This window comes from Argiope bruennichi, chromosome 4 (genome assembly GCF_947563725.1).
Source record: "Argiope bruennichi chromosome 4, qqArgBrue1.1, whole genome shotgun sequence".
Classification (NCBI taxonomy): Eukaryota; Metazoa; Arthropoda; class Arachnida; order Araneae; family Araneidae; genus Argiope; species Argiope bruennichi.
Window position 1 is genome coordinate 131261677 of NC_079154.1, and position 20447 is coordinate 131282123.

Sequence of the window (20447 nt, forward strand, 5' to 3'; positions counted from 1 at the left end):
TTCATTATTGTATCAATGACATTTTGAACGGATTTTGAAATATCTGCATCACTGACCATAGCCTCATTGATAACTGCTAGTTGTGAGAATGTAGTCCAATCTGCCCGCTGGAACAGAAAACTCGGAGGACAAAGAGTCGCACCTCGACCATCAGCGTGGGAGATTATTAGGGGAAAGTGATCGCTATTGTGCAGATCATCTTCAATTCTCAAATTCATCAACGGTAGCAGTTCAGGAGTGCATATGGCTAGATCAAGACTGTGGAAGCTACGTGTGGGCGTATGGAAGTACGTTTTCTCGTCATTATTGAGCAGACAGAGACAGTTATTAGCAATAAACTGTTCAATCTGCTGCCCACGAGAGTTTGTACTATCCGAGCCCCACAAAATACTATGTCCATTGAAGTCGCCAAATAAAATGAAGGGTGACGGAAGTTGGTCTACTAGATTGTCCAGGTCTTGCTGACGGATGATACCGTGAGGCGGAAGATAAATACAGCAGACTGTGACCAAAGATCGTATATGGACCTGTACAGCCACAGCCTGAAGAGTGGTATGCAAATTGAGAAGTGTGCTCGGATAAAGGTTTGATGTGAAAATACAGACACCTCCAGAAGCATGAGATCCAGTGCCTGCATCTTTCCGAACACAGTTATATCCGCGTAATTTTAGTGGAATGTTGGGTGTCAAGAATGTTTCTTGAACACCGAAACAGATTGGATGAAATTTGTTAATAATTGATTTCATGTCATGAAGTTTGGAACGAATGCCGCGACAATTCCAAGAAACGAAGGTACCCATTAAGAGAGAGATTTAGATGGGGAGTGTGATTGAACAGCTGTAGGAGTTGCCTGATCTTCGCAACTCATAGAAAGTGCATCTTCATCCTCAGACGGATGGAGCTTAAAATCAGGGATAGTTGGTGTGCCTCCAAAGATAGACGTTAAATCCTTATGGGCTACACCATCTCTTGCTAATCCCAAAGCGACGGAATTCCGAGAAGTAGATTTTTGTAACTTGACAGAAAGATCTTTATGTGACATGCCACGTTTAGCAAGTTTCAATGTCAGTGAGGACTGAGGTTTTTTCTTTCGAGTTTTTTTAGGTGCCGATAGATCCGGTTTAGGAGATTCTGAAATACTTTGAACTGAATTATCCGAATCAGATTCTGATGTTTTTACAGGAAGTTTTGGTTTTGGAGTTTGCTTTATGCAGTTTTCACAGGAACAATTTGTACAAAATGGTTTTTGAACAACGGAGGCATAGCTAATGCCTGGCGTAGGTGTCTGCATTTGAACTCTACGTCTAGCTTCTGGGTATGTTATGTTTTCTTTTATTTTGATAATAGTGACTTCTTTTTCCAGTTTCCAGCGGGAGCAATTTCGAGAATAAGAGGGATGATCGCCACCACAGTTTACGCACTTTTCTGTTGCGGAACACTGCTGGCTATCATGCCCTTTATCAGCACAGCGGGCACAAGTAAGTGTCCCGCGGCAATTAATCTTCGAGTGGCCAAAGCGCTGGCATTGGAAACACCTCAATGGATTCGGTATATAATGACGCACAGGTAACTTAATATAACCGGCATATATAAATTCAGGTAGCTTAGGGCTATGGAAAGTGAGAACATAATGCTTTGTTGGAAGGAGTTGACCATCCCGCCGAATGGCAATCTGGCGAACATGAGTCACTCCTTGAGGTTTCAATTCTGAAGTAATTTCTTCCACAGAGACATTAAATAATTCTCCGCAAGTTATTACACCTTTGGAGAAGTTTAAGGATGTGTGCGGACTAACAGAAATGGGTATAGAAGCTAGAGCTTTCAGTTTCATGATTTGCTGTGATTGTTTTTTAGAATTTACTTCAACTAATAAGTCACCAGAACGCATTTTTTTAATAGACTCTACCTCACCGACGGTAGCAGAGACGGCTTTCTGAACTAAAAAAGGTGAAACGGAGTTAAACGTATCTTGCTTTTCCGATTTTCGTTTAATTACGAAAAATTTGTCAAAATGTTCAAAATTAGTTACAGGTTTATAAACTTTACGCCCACTGAAGGGACCACGTTTGGAGGAGCCCATACGATATTAGAAAAGATTCGGGGCCGACGGCACCGCCCACCACGGAGCCCAACAAGGGAAGGCAGCCACCGGCTCTGGCCATTCCCAGCCTCGGCGCTTACCTTGGTGCTAGCCGGAACCTATACGCTCGGAGTTACCCCCGGGGACAGTGACCACCCTTAACGCCAAGCCCAAGGAGTAACCCCTTCGCTTGATCCCTAGCAGACTAGCCACTAAGGTGACTAGCTACCAGCCGATTGATGCACAGGGGACCACAGTACACCACCCGTCTTTCAAATGGGTTGCCACGCACGGCCAACACGTGGGACTTTGGCTGTCCATGAGAAGCAAGAAGCAAACAGAGCGGCGACAGCTTCTCATGGAGAGCTCCCTCGCTTGCCGTCGAGGGATGGAAGGATCAAGTAAATAACAGAAGGCGTAGAGGAGAGTAAGCATGAAGGGAGTAAAGATCCCTGGGAACCTCGGGATTGGGACACCCGTACTCACCTATAGTAGGTGAGCCCCTGAGGGGCTTAGACGCGAGGAAGATTTTGGTATGGTGTTATTAGCGGCTTTTATAATTGTTTGAATGACATGTTGAACTGCTTCTGTGATGTCTGGAATACTGACCATAGCCTGTGAGATGTCTGCTGAGTACATAAACATATCCCAGTTTGCTCGATGGAATAAAAAACGTGGAGGACGTAGAGTCTTATTTCCTCCTTGAGCATATGAGACAATAACTGGAAAATGATCACTATTGTATAGATCATTACTGACTGAAAATTTAAGCAACGGCAAGAGTTCAGGAGAACATATGGCCAGATCAAGTGTATGGAAGCTACGTGTGGGTTCATGGAAGTACGTTTTCTGTTCAGTATTGAGCAGACAGAGACAGTTGTTAGAAATAAACTGCTCAATTTTCCGCCCTCGAGAGTTTGTACTTTCTGAACCCCACAATGTACTATGTCCGTTAAAGTCGCCCAGTAAGAGAAATGGTGAGGGAAGCTGGTCTACTAGGCTATCAAGATCTTGCTGACATATAACTGCATGAGGTGGTAAGTAAAGACAGCAGACTGTGACTAATGTCCGTACATGAACTTGTACAGCCACAGCCTGTAGAGATGTATGTAGAGTTAGAGGTGTGCTCGGATAAAGGTTAGAAGTGAAGATACAGACACCTCCAGAAATGCGAGATTCTGTGTCTGCATCTTTCCGCACACAGCTGTATCCGCGTAGTTTAATAGGAATGCTTGGTGTCAAAAAGGTTTCTTGAACACCAAGACAAATGGGATGAAATTTGTTAAAGATGGACTTGATATCAGGAAGTTTGGAACGAATGCCACGACAATTCCATGAAAGGAAAGTACCCATTAAGAGAGTTTTGTATTAGAAGAGAGGTCGCTATCAGTTGTTTGAGTTGGTGAAACATCGCAACTCATTTCTAATTCATCGTCATCCCCTTCAGATGGATGGAGTTCAATGATATCGGGACTTTTGGGTGCGCCACCAAAAATGGATGTTGCATCCTTATGGACGATACCCTGCGTCGCCAGTCCCAGTGCGACGGATTTCTGTGTTTTTGATAATTTTAATTTTGAAGGCAGCTGTATTGACGAAGAGCCACGTTTTGCAAGCTTTAGTTTCAGTGAATTTTGAGATTTTGAATTCGATTTCGATTTAGCAGGTTTGATATTGTCAGGAATATTTTTTGCAGTAGGTTCAGTTTCAGATTCAGAGGATTTATCTGTATTTTTGTTTTCGGTGGAGTATTTAACACAATTCTTACAAGAACAATTTGTACAAAAAGATTTTCTTACTACAGATGCATATGTTAAACCAGGTGAGGGTGTTTGAGCTAGAACTTTCTTTCTAGCTTCAGGATAGGATAAATTTTCCTTCGTTTTTATTGCTGTTATTTGTTTTTCTTGTTGCCAACGTTCACAATTTCTAGAAAATGAAGTATGATTACCTCCGCAGTTTACACATTTTTCGGGTGCGCAACACTGCTGGCTATCATGGCCTTTTTCTGCACAACGGGCGCAAGTGAGGGTCCCGCGGCAGTTAGTTTTCGAATGACCGAAACGCTGGCATTGAAAACATCGTAGAGGATTTGGGTTGGATTGGATTGGATTGTAGATTTTATTGGCACAAGAGCCTGAAAAGGCCATACTGCGCCATACATATGGTCAAAAAGAAACAAAAGTATGAGAATCTAAACAGCCGTCAGTAAAAAAGGTTCAAAAATTCAATGATAAAACTCTGGATCAATTCAATGATGCGTCAGGTAAATATGGAGATTCAGATAAAATGGTAAAAACCAATTGCTTTCAAGAAGTAGAGGATTTGGGATATATTGTCGTACGGGTAATTTTATGTATCCTGCGTATAAAAATTCTGGTAGCTTCGGAGTATGAAAAGTAATAATATAATGTTTTGTGGGAAGGAGTTGCCCATCCCTGCGAATATTGATCTGGCGTACATTTGTCACTCCTTGTGGCTTGAGTTCCATAGTTATTTCCTCAAGAGGAACGTTAAACAGCTCTCCACATGTAATTACACCTCTTGAATAGTTAAGTGACATGTGGGAGCTAACAGTGACAGGTATTGTTGCCAAAGCTTTTAATTTTATGATTTGCTGGGCTTGCTTTTTCGAGCAGACTTCCACCAGCAAATCACCTGAACGCATTTTACGGATGGATTCAACTTCACCGACAACAGCTGCAATTGCTTTTTGTACGAGAAAAGGCGAAACATTATTGAATGTTTCTTGCTTATCAGAAACTCTTTTAATGACAAAAAATGTATCGAATGATGGAGGAGATGTGAAATGAATTTCTTTTCGATGCCCACTGAAGGGAGATTTCCGGGAGGAGCCCATGCGATATAGATAAAAATTCAGGTCCGACGGCACCGCCCACCACGGAGCCCAACAAGGGAAGGCAGCCACCGGCTCTGGCCATTCCCAGCCTCGGCGCTTACCTTGGTGCTAATCGGTTGCCTATACGCTCGGAGTTACCCCCGGGGACAGTGACCACCCTTAACGCCAAGCCCAAGGTTTGGTTTGGTTTGGTTTGGAGTTTTTTGGCGCAAGGGCCAATCTCGGCCAAACTGCGCCATACGTGCGATAAAAAAGGTTTCAAATCTATTTAAATAACAGCACTTAAAACATTAAGAAAAAGGAGTTAAAATGTAAAAAAATAAATGATAAATTCCAAACATTGGTTAAAAAGTTAAATGTTCGTTAAAAAGCCGATAGTTCTCAGAAAGTTAAAAATATCTGGATGGTGTTTCTCTCCCAGCAATTCTGAAAGAGTTACATGAGATGAATGAAAGTAGCGAGAGCGATGATGATTATAGTTCGGGCATTCTATTAAAATGTGATAAACATTTAATTCAGTACAGCATGTAGGACACTTTGGCGCATTCTCTCCAAAGAGTAAATGTTTATGACTAAACCGAGTGTGCCCTATACGGTTTGGTTTGGTTTGGTTTGGTTTAGTGGCGCAAAAGCCATATTTGGCCATGCTGCGCCAAACACATGACTTATCTTGATTTACATTGTTCCAACTAAGACACACACACACATAAGAAAAAATTAAAAAACAAACTCATAGGAGCTTATCAATTCCAATGTCATGTAAAAACAAGAACAAATTTGGATGGGAATTATCTCCCAGCAAGTCTTTTAATTCAATGTTATTTTTGCCAAAATGGTTTCGTCTAAATGTATTAAAACTAGGGCATTGCACCAAAATATGCTTAATGGTTAAAAGACAATGACAGGAGGAACATGTAGGCGCTGGTCCTGAGTTGAGAAGATGTTTGTGCGTTAATCTGGTGTGTCCGATTTTAAGACGATTTAATAAAATTGATTGCCTTCGGCTTAAATTATTATTTTTTGTAGATCTTACCAAGGGCTGAACTTCGTGTAGCTTATTTTTATCTTGCTGGTCCCAAACATTTTGCCATCTTTTCGCAAGCTGATTTTTTATAGCTTGCAAAGCATCATTTAAAGGAACAAAATTTTCAATTAATGCTGTACACCTTCTTGCAGCATTATCTACTCTTTCATTTCCCTGAATTCCTGAGTGCCCAGGAATCCAACAAAATATTATCTGTATACCCTTCTCTGATAAATAAAGATAATATTCTACACATTTCACCACTATTGGGTGACTTGAAGGAGAAACATTTTTGAGAGCTTCGATTGCACTTTTGGAGTCTGTGTATAAAATATTTCTTTTATAACCCTTTTCTGCTATTTTTATCAGAGCCCTGTATATAGCGTAAATTTCCGATGTGAAAACGGAGCAAAAACTGTGCAATTTTTCTGATAATATCTCATGCCTTAGCATTACAGCCGCACCCACATTGTTACCAGCTTTGGATCCATCTGTAAAAACAGCTTCATAATTAGAAAATTGTTGCCTGTGAGCGTTAAAAATGGACTGATAAATGAAATTTAATGTTGTCGGCTTACGCCATTTTTCAAAAGCATCAATAAAATTTATAATTGTATTTTTCCATGGAGGAATTTCGTCCGATTTATTTAGGACTGGGAAGTCTTCTATTCCTAGATCTCTGAAAATTTGCCCGATCCTGAAACCAAAAGTGGGAGTGAATGATGGTCTCAATGCGAATAATGAACTATAGATGGGATTTATGACTTTATAATGTAATGGATGAGAATCGTCACTTTTTATTCTTAAAAACAAATTAAGTGCTAACATGTTCCGTCGATGTTCTAAAGGAGGCTCGTTGCAAGCAACATTCAAACTCATAACTGGGGAAGTTCTAAATGCACCTATTGACAGTCGGAGACTCTGATTATGTATAGTATCGAGTGGTCGTAACGTAGATTTCGAGGCAGATCCATAAATAGCACTACCATAATCAATTTTTGAACGTATTAAGGCTCTATAGATCTTGAGTAAGCAGCCGCTTTCTGCCCCGTACCATAAGTTGGAGAGTATTTTCATTATATTCATGGAAAGCGTGCATTTCCTTTTAAGATAATCAATGTGTGGTTTAAAGGTAAGTTTTGAATCCAGAATCATTCCTAAAAACTTTATTTCAGAAACAAAGGGAATCAGTTGGTTATTCAATTTAAGTTTCGGATCTGGGTGCAATCCTCGTCTTCTGCAGAAATGAATTGCAGCAGATTTTTGAGAAGAGATAGTAAAGCCATTAATTTTTCCCCATTCACAAATGTTATTAATCGCTTCTTGTAGCTTTTCCCTAATTAAACCCATGTCTTCACTTGAACAATGTATCTGGAAGTCGTCAACATACAATGATCCCTTAACGCCTGCCGGAAGATTTTTTATAATATTATTGATTTTTATGATAAATAAAATTACACTCAGGACGCTTCCCTGAGGAACGCCTTCGTCTTGATGGAAACTGTCCGACAGAATATTGCCCAATCGAACTTGAAAGTTTCTATTTCTTAAAAAGTTCTCGATAAAAAATGTCAAATTTCCACGGAGGCCGATTCTATATAAGTCCCGCAATATACCATATCTCCAAGTTCTATCGTAAGCCTTTTCCATATCAAACATTATCGAAACTAAATGTTTCTTGCTTACAAAAGCCTCTCTGATTGATGTTTCTAATTGTAAAATGTTGTCCAAAGTGCTCCTGCCTCGACGGAAACCGCTCTGAAAAGGAGATAACCAATTCTTTCTTTCTAGAATATATATTAAACGAGCATTTACCATTCTCTCCAAAATTTTGCATAAACAACAAGTAAGTGCTATGGGCCGGTAGTTGTTTGGATCTTTGGTGTCTTTCCCTGGTTTAGCGATCGGAATTACTATTGCTTTTCTCCACGAATTAGGAAAACAGTTTTTGTGCCAGATTCTATTATATAGTTGCAGGATGTTTTTTAAAGATTGTTCATTAAGATTGTTGATCATATAGAGATGAATATTATCAGGACCAGGAGAAGTAGCCCGAGATTTTTGCAATGCTCTTTTTAGTTCTATAAAACTGAAGTCAGAATTATATTCCTCGTCAGAGTTTGTATTAAAATCTAAATAAATTCTTTCTTCATTTAATTTGTAAAATATAAAATCCTGGGGGTAAGCTGCTTCACTAGACACTTTGGAGAATGCCTCACCCAATGTATTAGCTATTGCCTTAATGTCTGTAATAAGTTGTCCATTTGAATTTAAAAATGTCAAAGGAAATTCATTTTTAAAAAGGCCAGACATCTTTCTGACTTTATCCCATAATAGCTTGGAGCTAATCCGTCCCTTTATAGAATTAACAAATGCCATCCACGTGTTTCTCTGACTTCTCCGTCTGATTAATCTAGCATATGCTTTAGCTTGTTTAAAAACTATAAAATTGTTCGTAGTAGGATAACGTCGAAACCTGTTCCAGGCTTTGGCTTGTTTCCTCTCAGCAATTTTGCAGTCGTCATTCCACCATGGCCTCCAAAGTTTTGGTATCCTCCCAGATGACTTTGGAATTGCCGTATCCGCTGCTGCCAAAATCTTTTCTGTAATGATTTGGATAGCATCATCTATATTTTCCATAACCACCATATCTTGCGTAATAACTGCCTCCTGTGAAAAGAGAGCCCAGTTTGCTTTATCAAAAATGTATTTTCTTGGTTTTTCAGGATAAACGATATCATTACCTTTATATGATAAAATAATGGGAAAATGATCGCTATTATAAAGGTCCTCCGTGACAACAAAATCCCACTTAATTGCTAAAGGTGGAGAGCATAAAACTAGATCTAAAGTATGGAACGTGCGGCTTGGTATATGAAAATATGTGTAAGTTTTATCATTCAATAAACAGAGATCATGGTCTTCCATCAAAGCTTCAACTTGCTGCCCTTTTAAATTAAGATCTGTACTTCCCCAAATCGGGTTGTGTCCATTAAAGTCTCCCATTAGGATAAAAGGTTGAGGGAGTTGATTTATTAAATTATTAAGTTCATTTTGCGCTATGTTATCGTTCGGAGGTAAGTAAATACAACAAATTGTCTGTAAGGAACCTATATGAAGCTGAATTGCCACTGCTTGAATACGGGTATTTAAAGGTATTTCTCTGTACGGGAAGGCTTGGGAAATTAAAAGAGCCACACCACCCGACGCTCTAGAACCCTGGGTGTAATCTTTTCTAACTATATTATAATATTTGATTTTAGTGGACTGGTCTGGTGCAAGAAAAGTTTCTTGTAAACCAAGGCAAACGGGCTGGTATTTGTTTAAAATATTTTTTAAATCTTCCATATGAGAACGGAAACTTTGACAATTCCAACAAAGAATATTATTTGCCGTGTTTTTGCCTTAAGAAGTTATATTTTCTTCTCCGCTTGTCGACATTGCATCATCTTCAGATGGGTGAATCTTAATATCATATCTTTCATCATGGTCTCCATCGTATTTCGTTTGTTTTAATAATTCTTGCTTTGATATTGTGCGCTTTTTTATTGAATCTTTTATTTTATCATCTAGGTTTTTCTTCTGAAATTGTAATCTAGCTTTCCTCATAGCTTTCGTTTCTTTTGAGGTTTTCGGAAGTTTCTTTGGCTGTTCCTTTTTATCAGCTTTGGCAGTTGGTATGCGTGATGAAGAAATTTTGTTTAAACTGTTAGAGGATGATGATCTTCGTTCGTTGTTTAGTTTCAAAGGACTTGATTGACTTTGTTTGTTATTGCTATCTATTGTATATGTGCTTTTGGGACTTCCAGTTACAGATTTAGTTTCAGTGGATACGGAAAAATGGTCTTGTTTATGAGTTTCATGGTGTGTTTGAGTGGATGCTGAAACCATCACTCTTTTCACTGCAGTAGAGTAGGAGATGCCAATTCTAGGAGTTCGCTCCATTACAATTTTTCGGGCTTCTTTAAAAGAGAGGTTTTGTTTGGTTTTGATTGTTTGGATTTCTTTTTCCTGTTTCCAACGAGGGCAAGATTTAGAATACGCTGGATGGTCGTTTTTACAGTTTATACAGGAAGGAACATTTGAGCAAGTTTGACTATCATGGCCAGTCTCGGAGCATCGCGCGCATGTTTGAGTACTACGGCAAGCCTGTATTGTATGTCCAAACCTTTGGCATTTGAAGCAGCGCAAAGGATTTGGAATATAGGGCCGGACAGGACAATTGAGGTATGCTATTTTTACAGATTTAGGTATTGTTGGTAGATTGAAGGTAAGGATGAAATGTTTTGTTGGAATGAGTTTCCCATCTCTTTTTATTTTGATCCTTTTTACTTCGGTAACATTTTGATTCTTCAGTTCATCAAGTATATCATCCTCTGTATCATTTTGCAGCTCTGATTCTGATATTACACCTTTCGATTGGTTAAGTCTAGCATGGGCAGCAACAATTACGTCATAGTTACCAATTTTTTTCAAGTTCACGATAGATATGGCCTGTTCTTGGGATGAGACTTCTACCAGAAGATTGCCGTTTTTACATTTTTTTAAAGATTTTACTTCGCCAACATTTCCTTTTATTGTTTTGTGAATCAAAATTGCTGATACGGCATCAAAAGATCCATCTTTCCTTTTTATTATAAAAAATTTCACATTCTCAAGATACTCCTTTACAGGAGAGGTTGACGGACGCATGTCTCCGTCGGGACCGTTAGTGCGGGAACCCATAATGTGTAAGTGATGTTCATCCCGGTACGCCCCCGCCCACCATGGAGCCCAACAAGGGAAGGCAGTTGCCGGCTCTGGTTTTCTCCAGCCTCAGTACTTACCCCAGGGGTAGCACCGGGATATAGACCTACAGAGACTGCAGGCCTAACCCTCAAGCAGTGGTTTCTCGTTCCCAAAGAAAACGCACCACCAGCCGATTGACAAGAACGGGCTCATTCCTGCCGCCCGACTTACGGAGCAGCGTGGGCCAAAGGGAACGCAAGGGACCCCAGGATTCCATTTTGCCCCTAACGGGTCGCCATGCACGGCCAACACATGGGTTTAGTTTATAACCAAAATCAAAACCAAAACATATTGAAAGGAAATATCAATTCAACTCATAAAAATAGAAGTTAGAAAATAAAAATAAGAGATGGATCGCTAGGGTAACCCGGGGGCGCGACACCCGTATTTACCAAAGCCGGTAAACCCCCTGGGAAAAGGAAAGATCCCTGGGTACCTCGGGATTGGGACACCCGTACTCACCTATAGTAGGTGAGCCCCTGAGGGGAGTGCCCTATACGGAGGCGAGTCAGTATGACATCTGCCCCTCGTATAGGCAAAACTGGCCACAAGCCAATTAACGGTTTAATAAGATGCAATTTATTTTGGATCTGTTGGTCCCATGTCACTTGCCACAGAGAAAAAATACATTTTGTAACAGATATCTGAATATCCCTATAAGGGATTTCATAATGTAATAAGGAGGAAGCAGTTTTAGCAGTTTAATCAGCTTTTTCATTCCCTGCAATTCCAACATGACCACCCCTCAGGGGCTCACCTTCTTTAGGTGAGTACGGGTGTCCCAATCCCGAGGTACCCAGGGATCTTTACTCCTTTCATGATTCTCCTCCTCTACGCCTTCTGCTATTTGCTTGATCCTTCCATCCCTCGACGGCAGGCGAGGGAGCTCTCCATGAGAAGCTGTTGCCGCTCTGTTTGCTTCTTGCTTCTCATGGACAGCCAAAACCCCACGTGTTGGCCGTGCGTGGCAACCCACTAGAAAGACGGGTGGTGCACTGTGGTCCCCTGTGCATCAATCGGCTGGTAGCTGGTCACCTTAGTGGCTAGTCTGCTAGGGATCAAGCGAAGGGGTTACTCCTTGGGCTTGGCGTTAAGGGTGGTCACTGTCCCCGGGGGTAACTCCGAGCGTATAGGTTCCGGCTAGCACTAAGGTAAGTGCCGAGGCTGGGAATGGCCAGAGCCGGTGGCTGCCTTCCCTTGTTGGGCTCCGTGGTGGGCGGTGCCGTCGGACCTGAAATCTTGTTCATGTCGTATGGGACCTCAAACCAAATCTCCCTTCAGTGGGCGTCGCAAAGTCACTATTCCAATTACAAATCTTCCACGTTTCGATCGCTTTTTTATAATTAAACGAGTCTCAGATAAAAATGAAACATTTAATTCTGTGTCACCTTTTCTTGTGCAGAGAGCTATCACTGCAACAATTGGTGACGTCACTGGCATACGTAAATTGCGTTCTGGTGACTTGCTAGTCGAAGTCTCCACCAAAAAGCAAGCACAGCAGATAATGAAATTGAAAGCTTTGGCTAATATTCCAGTAATCGCTGCCTCTCATACATCTTTGAATTTTTCCAAGGGAGTAATCACATGCGGTGAACTGTTCAATGTTCCCCTTGAGGAGATCACTTCGGAATTGAAACCACAAGGAGTGACCCATGTACGCCAAATTACTATTCGGCGAAACGAACAACTCCTTCCCACTAAGCATTTTGTCCTCACCTTCCATAGTCCAAATATTCCAGAATTCATATATGCTGGTTATATTAAATTACCAGTCCGACAGTATATCCCAAACCCTGTGAGATGTTTCCAATGCCAGCGCTTTGGTCACTCAAAGATTAATTGCCGCGGGACTCTAACATGCGCCCGTTGTGCAGAAAAAGGCCACGATAGCCAGGAATGCTCTGCAGAAGAAAAATGTGTGAACTGCGGTGGCAAACATTCATCATTTTCTCGATCCTGCGAACGCTGGAAACTTGAAAGGCAAATAACCTCTGTTAAATTCAAAGAATCCATTTCCTATCCCGAAGCAAGGAAAAAAGTTTTATCTCAAACACCCAAACCTGGTGTGAGTTATGCTTCCGTCGTGAAAACTCACTTTTGTGTAAATTGTAATTGTACAAATTGTGTCAAATATAACACGCAGATTACTACCTTTGAAAAATCATCCGATTCTGAGATGGAAAATGTAACAAATAATGCACCTGAAACTGACAAACTTGTTCGGACAAAACAAAAATCAAATTCTGAAAAAGCTCTTAAGTTAAAGCTTTCAAAACGGGGACTCTCACCGAAAGAACTGAGATTAAATTTTAAAAAATTGACAAAACAAAATTCAGTCGCTCTCGGACTTGCGACTAAAGGTAAAGCCCACAAAGACTTATCGTCTGTATTTGGTGGCTTACCTAAAAGTCCTGATCGTCTGTCACTCCATCCATCTGATGAGGATGAAGAATTACGCATGAGTTGCGAAGCTTCGGCAACTCATCTACTTGCTCCTACCAATTCTCAAGCGAAATCTATTTCTTAATGGGTACTTTCCTTTCATGGAATTGTCGTGGTCTTCGGTCAAAATTGCATGACATTAAGAACATCATTAACACATTTCATCCTGTTTGTGTAGGTCTTCAAGAAACATTCTTGAAACCTAATCATCCCTTTAAATTGCGCGGCTATAATTGTGTCCGTAAAGACACCGAATCTGAAACAGGTCATTCAGGGGGTGTCTGTATTCTAACATCAAACTTATACCCGAGTACACATCTAACTCTACACACTTCTCTACAGGCTGTGGCTGTACAGGTTCACATTCGAACTTTGGTCACAGTCTGTTGCGTTTATTTGCCGCCCCACGATGTTATTTGTCAGCAAGAGTTTGACAAGTTGGTGGATCAGCTTCCTACTCCTTTCATTTTATTAGGCGACTTTAACGGACATAGTATTTTGTGGGGTTCGGATAAGACTAACTCTCGCGGGCGACAGATTGAGCAGTTAATTTCTAACAACTGTCTCTGTCTGCTCAACAGCGAAGAAAAAACTTACTTTCACGAACCCACACGTAGCTTCCATGCACTTGATCTGGCCATTTGTACACCTGAACTGTTACCATTCCTCACTTTATCAGTCAGTAATAATCTTTATGGCAGTGATCATTTCCCAGTTATTATCTCCCATGCTGATAGCGGCGGTGCGATTCCTTGTCCTCCGCGTTTCCTATTCCAGCGGGCAGACTGGACTGCTTTCTCCCAACTAGCAAATATCACCGAAGCCATGGTCAGTACTGCGGACATTACCGAAGCAGTACAATATGTTGTAGATACAATTTTACATGCTGCTGCAAGCGCTATTCCAAAAAGTTCTCCTCGGCTAAGAAAATTTCGTAGGCCGTGGTGGAATAGGGCTTGTTACGAAAGTCGAAAGAAAGAAAAAAAATGTGGAACATTTTCAGGAGGTACCCAACAACAGAAAACCTTGTTGCTTTTAAACGTGCCAAAGCCATTGCCCGTTCTATTCGTCGTCGTAGTCAGAGGGAATCATGGATTCAGTTTATTTCTTCTATTACATCTTCAACTCCAAGTAAACAATTGTGGAAAAAAGTTAAAGCTGTTAATGGTATGTATAGTGAGTTTACCTTTCCTATACTTTGTACAGGAAATACGAAATATACCGCCCCACTAGACATAACCAATGCTCTTGGGCATGCATTTGCGCAGGTTTCAGCATCCGATTCGTATAATCCTGCCTTTATGGCAGCTAAGAATTGTGCTGAACAAATTCATCTGCCTTTTAACATCCATAACAGTTTTCCCTATAATTCAGAGTTTAGAATGTATGAATTAAAAACGGCTCTATCTAAAGCACATGATACAAGTCCCGGGCCAGATGGAATCGCATATAATATGCTTCGTCACTTGAACACAGCTTCCCTTTCAAATCTGTTATTGTTATTCAACAGAATTTGGATGGAGCAAAAGTATCCTTCACAGTGGCAAGAGGCTATTGTGATTCCAATCTTAAAACCCAACAAAGACTCTTCAAATCCTCTGAACTACAGACCAATTGCCCTGACTAGTTGTTTATGTAAGACATTCGAACGCATGGTGAATGACCGTCTTATCTTCGAAATAGAGAAACAAGGATGCATTCCCCTGTTGCAGAGTGGTTTCCGTCGAGGTAGGTCTACATCCGATAATCTCCTCTTGTTGGAAACCCAAATTCGTAATGCCTTTGTTCGGAGAAATCACCTTGTCTCTATATTCTTTGATATAGAGAAAGCTTACGATCGTGCTTGGCGATATGGCATACTCTCAACACTTTTTAATCTAGGCTTTAGAGGAAATTTACCTGTATTTTTAAAAAACTTTTTATCTTATCGCACTTTTAGAGTTCGTATGGGAAACTTTTATTCTAACTATTTTATTCAGGCTGAGGGTGTTCCTCAGGGAAGTGTCCTTAGTGTCACTCTCTTTATTATTCAAATTAGTCAAATTTTAAATCATTTGCCATCATCTGTTAACGGAAGTCTTTATGTTGACGATCTTCAAATTTCATGCGAAGGAAATGATATGCAACTTATAGAAAAGAAACTCCAAAATGCTGTCAACAAGCTTGTAGCTTGGTGTGATAAAAATGGACACACCATCTCGCCAAAGAAAAGTCGGTGCCTCCATTTTTGTAGGAAACGTAATATTCATCCCGATCCTATCATTCACATACGTAACATTGCTATTCCCATAGTGAGTGAAATAAGTTTTTTGGGGGTTATATTTGATCGAAAACTCACTTTCCTTCCTCATATTTTGTATTTGAGAAAGAAGTGTGAACGATCTTTGAACATCTTGAAGGTCCTCTCCAGAACTTCTTGGGGAGCAGATCGAACCTCCTTACTACGAATTTACGAGGCAGTCATTCTTTCCCGTCTTGATTATGGGTGCATAGTGTATGGATCTGCACGCCCTAGTGTTTTGCACAGACTGGACACTATCCATCATTCTGCATTGAGAATCTGCTCCGGTGCCTTTCGAACATCCCCCATAGAAAGCTTGTATAACATCTGCCACCAACTACCCCTCTATTTAAGGCGTAAAAAAATTACCGCCTTATATTACTTCCGAACGCAGTCTCTTCCGAAGCACCCTATATCTGAATTAACCCTTCCAGCAAGTCTTAGGAGAATTTATGATGCTCGTTCCTCCTGCATTCCGCCGTTCAGTGTGAGAATAGAAACGTTTCTGCAGGACTCGGGCCTTAATAATTCCACAATTAATTCTATTAATCACTTCTATTTTCCACCATGGGATAAGCCAGAATTTTCCTTCTTGAATCCATTTTTGGGATTTGAAAAATCCACAACAGCATCTGTGGTTTTTCAACAGTTGTTTTTCTATCATCGCTGTCAGTATTCATCTTTCATCCCTGTTTTTACAGATGGCTCGAAATCGGATGGGCATGTCGGTTGTGGCATTGTACTTCCATCTGATATACTGAGCTATCGCTTACATACCAGTTTTTCTATCTTTACTGCGGAACTGATAGCAATTTCCTGTGCACTTCAGGAAATTTCGATATCTACTAACCGAAGTTTCGTTATTTATACTGACAGTCTGAGTGCTTTGGAGACGCTCTCTCACCCCGACAATCAAATGCATCCTGTGGCCTTAGAAATTTTGAACATTTTATGCCTTCTTCGAAATAAGGCATTTAATATTTTATTTTGTTGGGTACCGAGTCACTCGGGTATTTCGGGAAATGAAGCAGCAGACTGTGCTGCAAAAGCTGCTTCTTCATTTCTTTCACAAAATCTGCCATACAGTGATGCGAAGAAGTTCTTTATTCTTCATCTCTATTCCACTTGGCAGACAAACTGGAATGAACAGGTTCATAACAAATTACATACCATCAAACCTTTCACTGGATTATGGCCTGTACTCCCTATACGGGGGTTGGATGTTAAATTGACCCGCCTCCGTATAGGACATACACGTTTTACTCATAAATATCTCATTTGTGGAGAGAGGAAACCCATGTGTCCTACATGCAGTACTGATTTTACTGTAAAACACATTCTTATTGAATGTCCAGATTTTAAATCACATCGTGAGTTATTTTTCCAATCATCGTCTCTAACTATGCAGGACTTGGTGGGTGAAAAACACCACCTAAAACTTTTTAATTTTTTAAAAGATATTCGCTTTTTTACGTGTATATGATAAATATTTATCTTGGATAAACTTAATCCTTTTTTCAATTGCGCTCTTTTTATTAACTTTGTAATTTTTTTATCAGTTGTATCTTGTTTTCATATTTGAGGCATTTTCTTATATAGTTTCATTGAACTTGTGTTTTAATTTTTAAATACTACTCTTGTTGCTGGATATGATTTATTCTTAACCATATGTATGGCGCAGTTTAGCCAAGATTGGCTCTTGTGCCATTAAACCTCATAAACCCACCCACCCAACATGACCAGGGATCCAGCAGAGTAAAATGCTAAAACCCCGAAGATGGAGAGTCTGCAAGAGTTCCAAAATTTTAATAGCGATGGGATGCGTATGAAAGTTAAAATGATGAAGTGCCTCTAAAGAACTCATGCTGTCGGTATATATACAGCACTGATAGTGAGATGAGAGCGAAATCTTCTGTAATGCAAAGAAAATCGCCATCAGTTCAGCAGAGAGAATTGAGAATGATGTATGCAGACAGAAGCTGTGTATCTCGTCGCCAAAGATGACACCACAACCAACATGTCCGTCTGACTTTGAAGCATCGGTAAATATTGGAAAATGCGAGGCATAATGGGAGCGATGAGAACTAAAAAGTTGTTGGAAGATTACTGGAGCAGTCGTAGTTTTATTAAAACCCAAGAAAGTATTCAGAAAAGAAAACTGAGGAGTCTCCCAAGGAGAAAATGCGTTAAAATCAATTGACAAGATATCAGGAACTTCGAATCTAGAGTTTTGGATTACGCTTTCGACTCTCTCACAAAAAGGAAGTACATGAGAAGGTCGAGCATTATATAACCTTTGAAGAGTAACAGGATTGGCCATATGAGTAATAGGATGATTGAGAAGAGATTTCGCTCGGAAATAATATTGCAATGAAAGTTTTTTTCGCCGCAAATGCAAAGGCATTTGGTGGCACATGACATAAAGGCTCTCTATCGGCGACGTCCGAAAAGCCCCTGAACAAATTCGTAAGGCAGAATGATGCACTGTATCTAGCAGGCGTAGCGTAGCAGAATTGGTAGAGCCATATATTAAACATCCATAATCAATCCTAGACAATATTATGGCTTGGTATATACGTAGTAAGGAGGTACGATCGGCACCCCAAGACGTACGAGAGAGTACCTTGAGTATATTCAGAGATTTCTCGCATCTCTTTCGCAATTGTGAGATATGCGGAAGAAATGTGAGCTTCCGATCGAAAACCACTCCCAGAAACTTCACTTGATCGACAACAGGAATTGGCTCATTACGAATGAAGATTGACGGATCAGGGTGAATAATTCGCTTTCTGCAAAAATGGACACATCGACTCTTTTCAGCTGAAAGAGTGTGTCCATTTTTATCACACCAAGTAACCAATTTCGTAACAGCATTTTGCAACTGCCGCTCAATCAAATGCATATTACAGCCATGACAAGAAATCTGAAGGTCGTCAACGTACAAATTTCCTTGAACAGATGGTGGTAACTGATTTAATATGTCGCTAAAATGCATGATAAAAAGTGTGACACTGAGAACGCTCCCTTGTGGAACGCCCTCAGCTTGAATAAAAGGATCAGAATAAAATTTCCCCATGCGTACCCTAAACGTACGAGATGATAAAAAGTTTTTTATAAAAATTGGGAGCTTTCCCCTAAAACCCAAGTTTAAAAGTTTCTGAAGAATTCCAAAACGCCAAGTACGATCATATGCTCTTTCTACGTCAAAGAAAATGGAGACGAGGTGATTTCGTCGCACAAAAGCGTTGCGAATTTGAGTCTCCAAATGGATTATATTATCAATAGTGGATCGTCCTTTACGGAAGCCACTTTGCATAAGCGGAATACATGCTAGTTTCTCTAATTCAAAAACTAGTCGGGCATTGACCATACGCTCGAGTGTCTTGCAAATGACACTGGTTAATGCAATCGGTCTGTAGTGCAGAGGATTAGAGGGATTTTTACCCGGTTTCAGAATTGGAATTATCAGAGCTTCTTGCCACTGGTTTGGAAATATTTCTTCCTTCCATATTCTGTTAAACAAAAGTAACAGATTTGAGAGGGAAACGGCACTCAAATGGCGAAGCATACTGTATGTAATTCCGTCTGGGCCAGGGCTGGTATCATGAGCTAGGGATATAGCTTTTTCCAATTCGAACATCTTAAATTCACAGTTATATGGATGGGCCTTACGAGCTTGAAAATTCAGAGCGAGTTGTTCTGCGCGATTTTTAGTTGCTATAAATTCAGAACTATAGGATTCAACAGCAGAAACTTGTGCAAACGTACGCCCGAGAGTATTGGCGATATCTAATGGGGAGGAATATGTCGTATTCCTGATTTTAAGAACAGGAAAAGTAAACTCCTGATAAATTCCATTAGCCGCCTTTACTTTTTTCCATAATTGCTTGCTTGAAGTGCGAGATGTAATTGATGAAATATATTTAACCCATGATTCCTTCTCACTACGACGACGAATGCGACGAGCAATAGCTTTGGCTTGTTTGAATGCAACAAGATTTTCTGACGTGGGATACCTTCTAAAGATATTCCATAATTTCTTCTGTTGTTTATGACTGTCACGGCAGTCCCCATTCCACCATGGTCTCCGGTATTTACGTAGTCTTGGTGAACTTTTAGGAATGGTTTTGTTTGCAGCCTTTATTAAGACATCAATAACATGTTGCACTGCCTCCGAAATGTCTGCCACACTGACCATAGTCTGAGTAATATTTGCTAGTTGCGTGAAACCGGCCCAATCGGCCCGCTGGAATAGAAAACGCTGTGGAAGATGTATTCCATTGTGTCTATCAGCATATGAAATAATTAACGGGAAATGATCACTACCATGGAGATCATCTCCGACTTTAAAATTCAGTAATGGCAATAACTCAGGAGAACAAATGGCCAGATCAATGCTATGAAATGAGCGCGTGGGTTCATGGAAGTGTGTTTTCTCTTCATTGTTCAGCAAACAGAGACAGTTATTGGCAATAAACTGCTCAATCTGTCTCCCGCGAGAATTCGTACGTTCCGAACCCCACAAAATGTTATGCGCATTGAAATCACCTAATAATAAACAAGGCTTAGGAAGTTGGTCCACTAAATTGTTAAGTTCCTGTTGGCTAATGACATCATGAGGTGGCAGGTAGATAGAGCAGACTGTAAATAAAATCCGAGTATGAACCTGCACAGCCGATGCTTGCAGGGAGGTATGTAGAATAAGAGGGGTGCTCGGATATAGATTAGATGTTAAAACACAGACACCTCCAGAATTATTCACTCCAGTGTCTGCATCCTTCCGAACACAGTTATAGCCCCTTAATTTAAGTGGAATATTTGATTTTAAGAAAGTTTCTTGTAAACCAATACAGACTGGATGAAAAGTGTTACAAATGGTCTTGATGTCTTGAAATTTGGAACGGATGCCTCGACAGTTCCAGGAGACGAAAGTACCCATTAAGAAATCTAGGTTGCATCAAAGATATTGGGA

At 40.3% G+C, this 20447-nt stretch overlaps 1 protein-coding gene across 1 annotated transcript; it reads right to left on the bottom strand.

Annotated features, from left to right (window-relative positions):
• Positions 1–799: 799 nt before the first annotated feature.
• Positions 800–1831, bottom strand: LOC129966454 (uncharacterized). Its single transcript, XM_056080879.1, has 2 exons — positions 1582–1831; positions 800–1455 (listed from the first exon to the last, which is right to left on the bottom strand). Exons 1-2 carry the CDS (start codon positions 1829–1831, stop codon positions 800–802), a joined length of 906 nt encoding a protein of 301 aa, XP_055936854.1.
• Between the last annotated feature and the right edge of the window lie 18616 nt (positions 1832–20447).

What these genes read in the sequence shown, in the direction of transcription:
- LOC129966454 (XM_056080879.1), bottom strand. Translation starts at nt 1,831, where the DNA reads ATGAAACTGAAAGCTCTAGCTTCTATACCCATTTCTGTTAGTCCGCAC. An exon ending in ACCTGAATTTATATATGCCG is followed by an intron (nt 1,456 to 1,581) that starts GTTATATTAAGT and finishes GTGCTGATAAAG; the next exon opens with GGCATGATAGCCAGCAGTGT.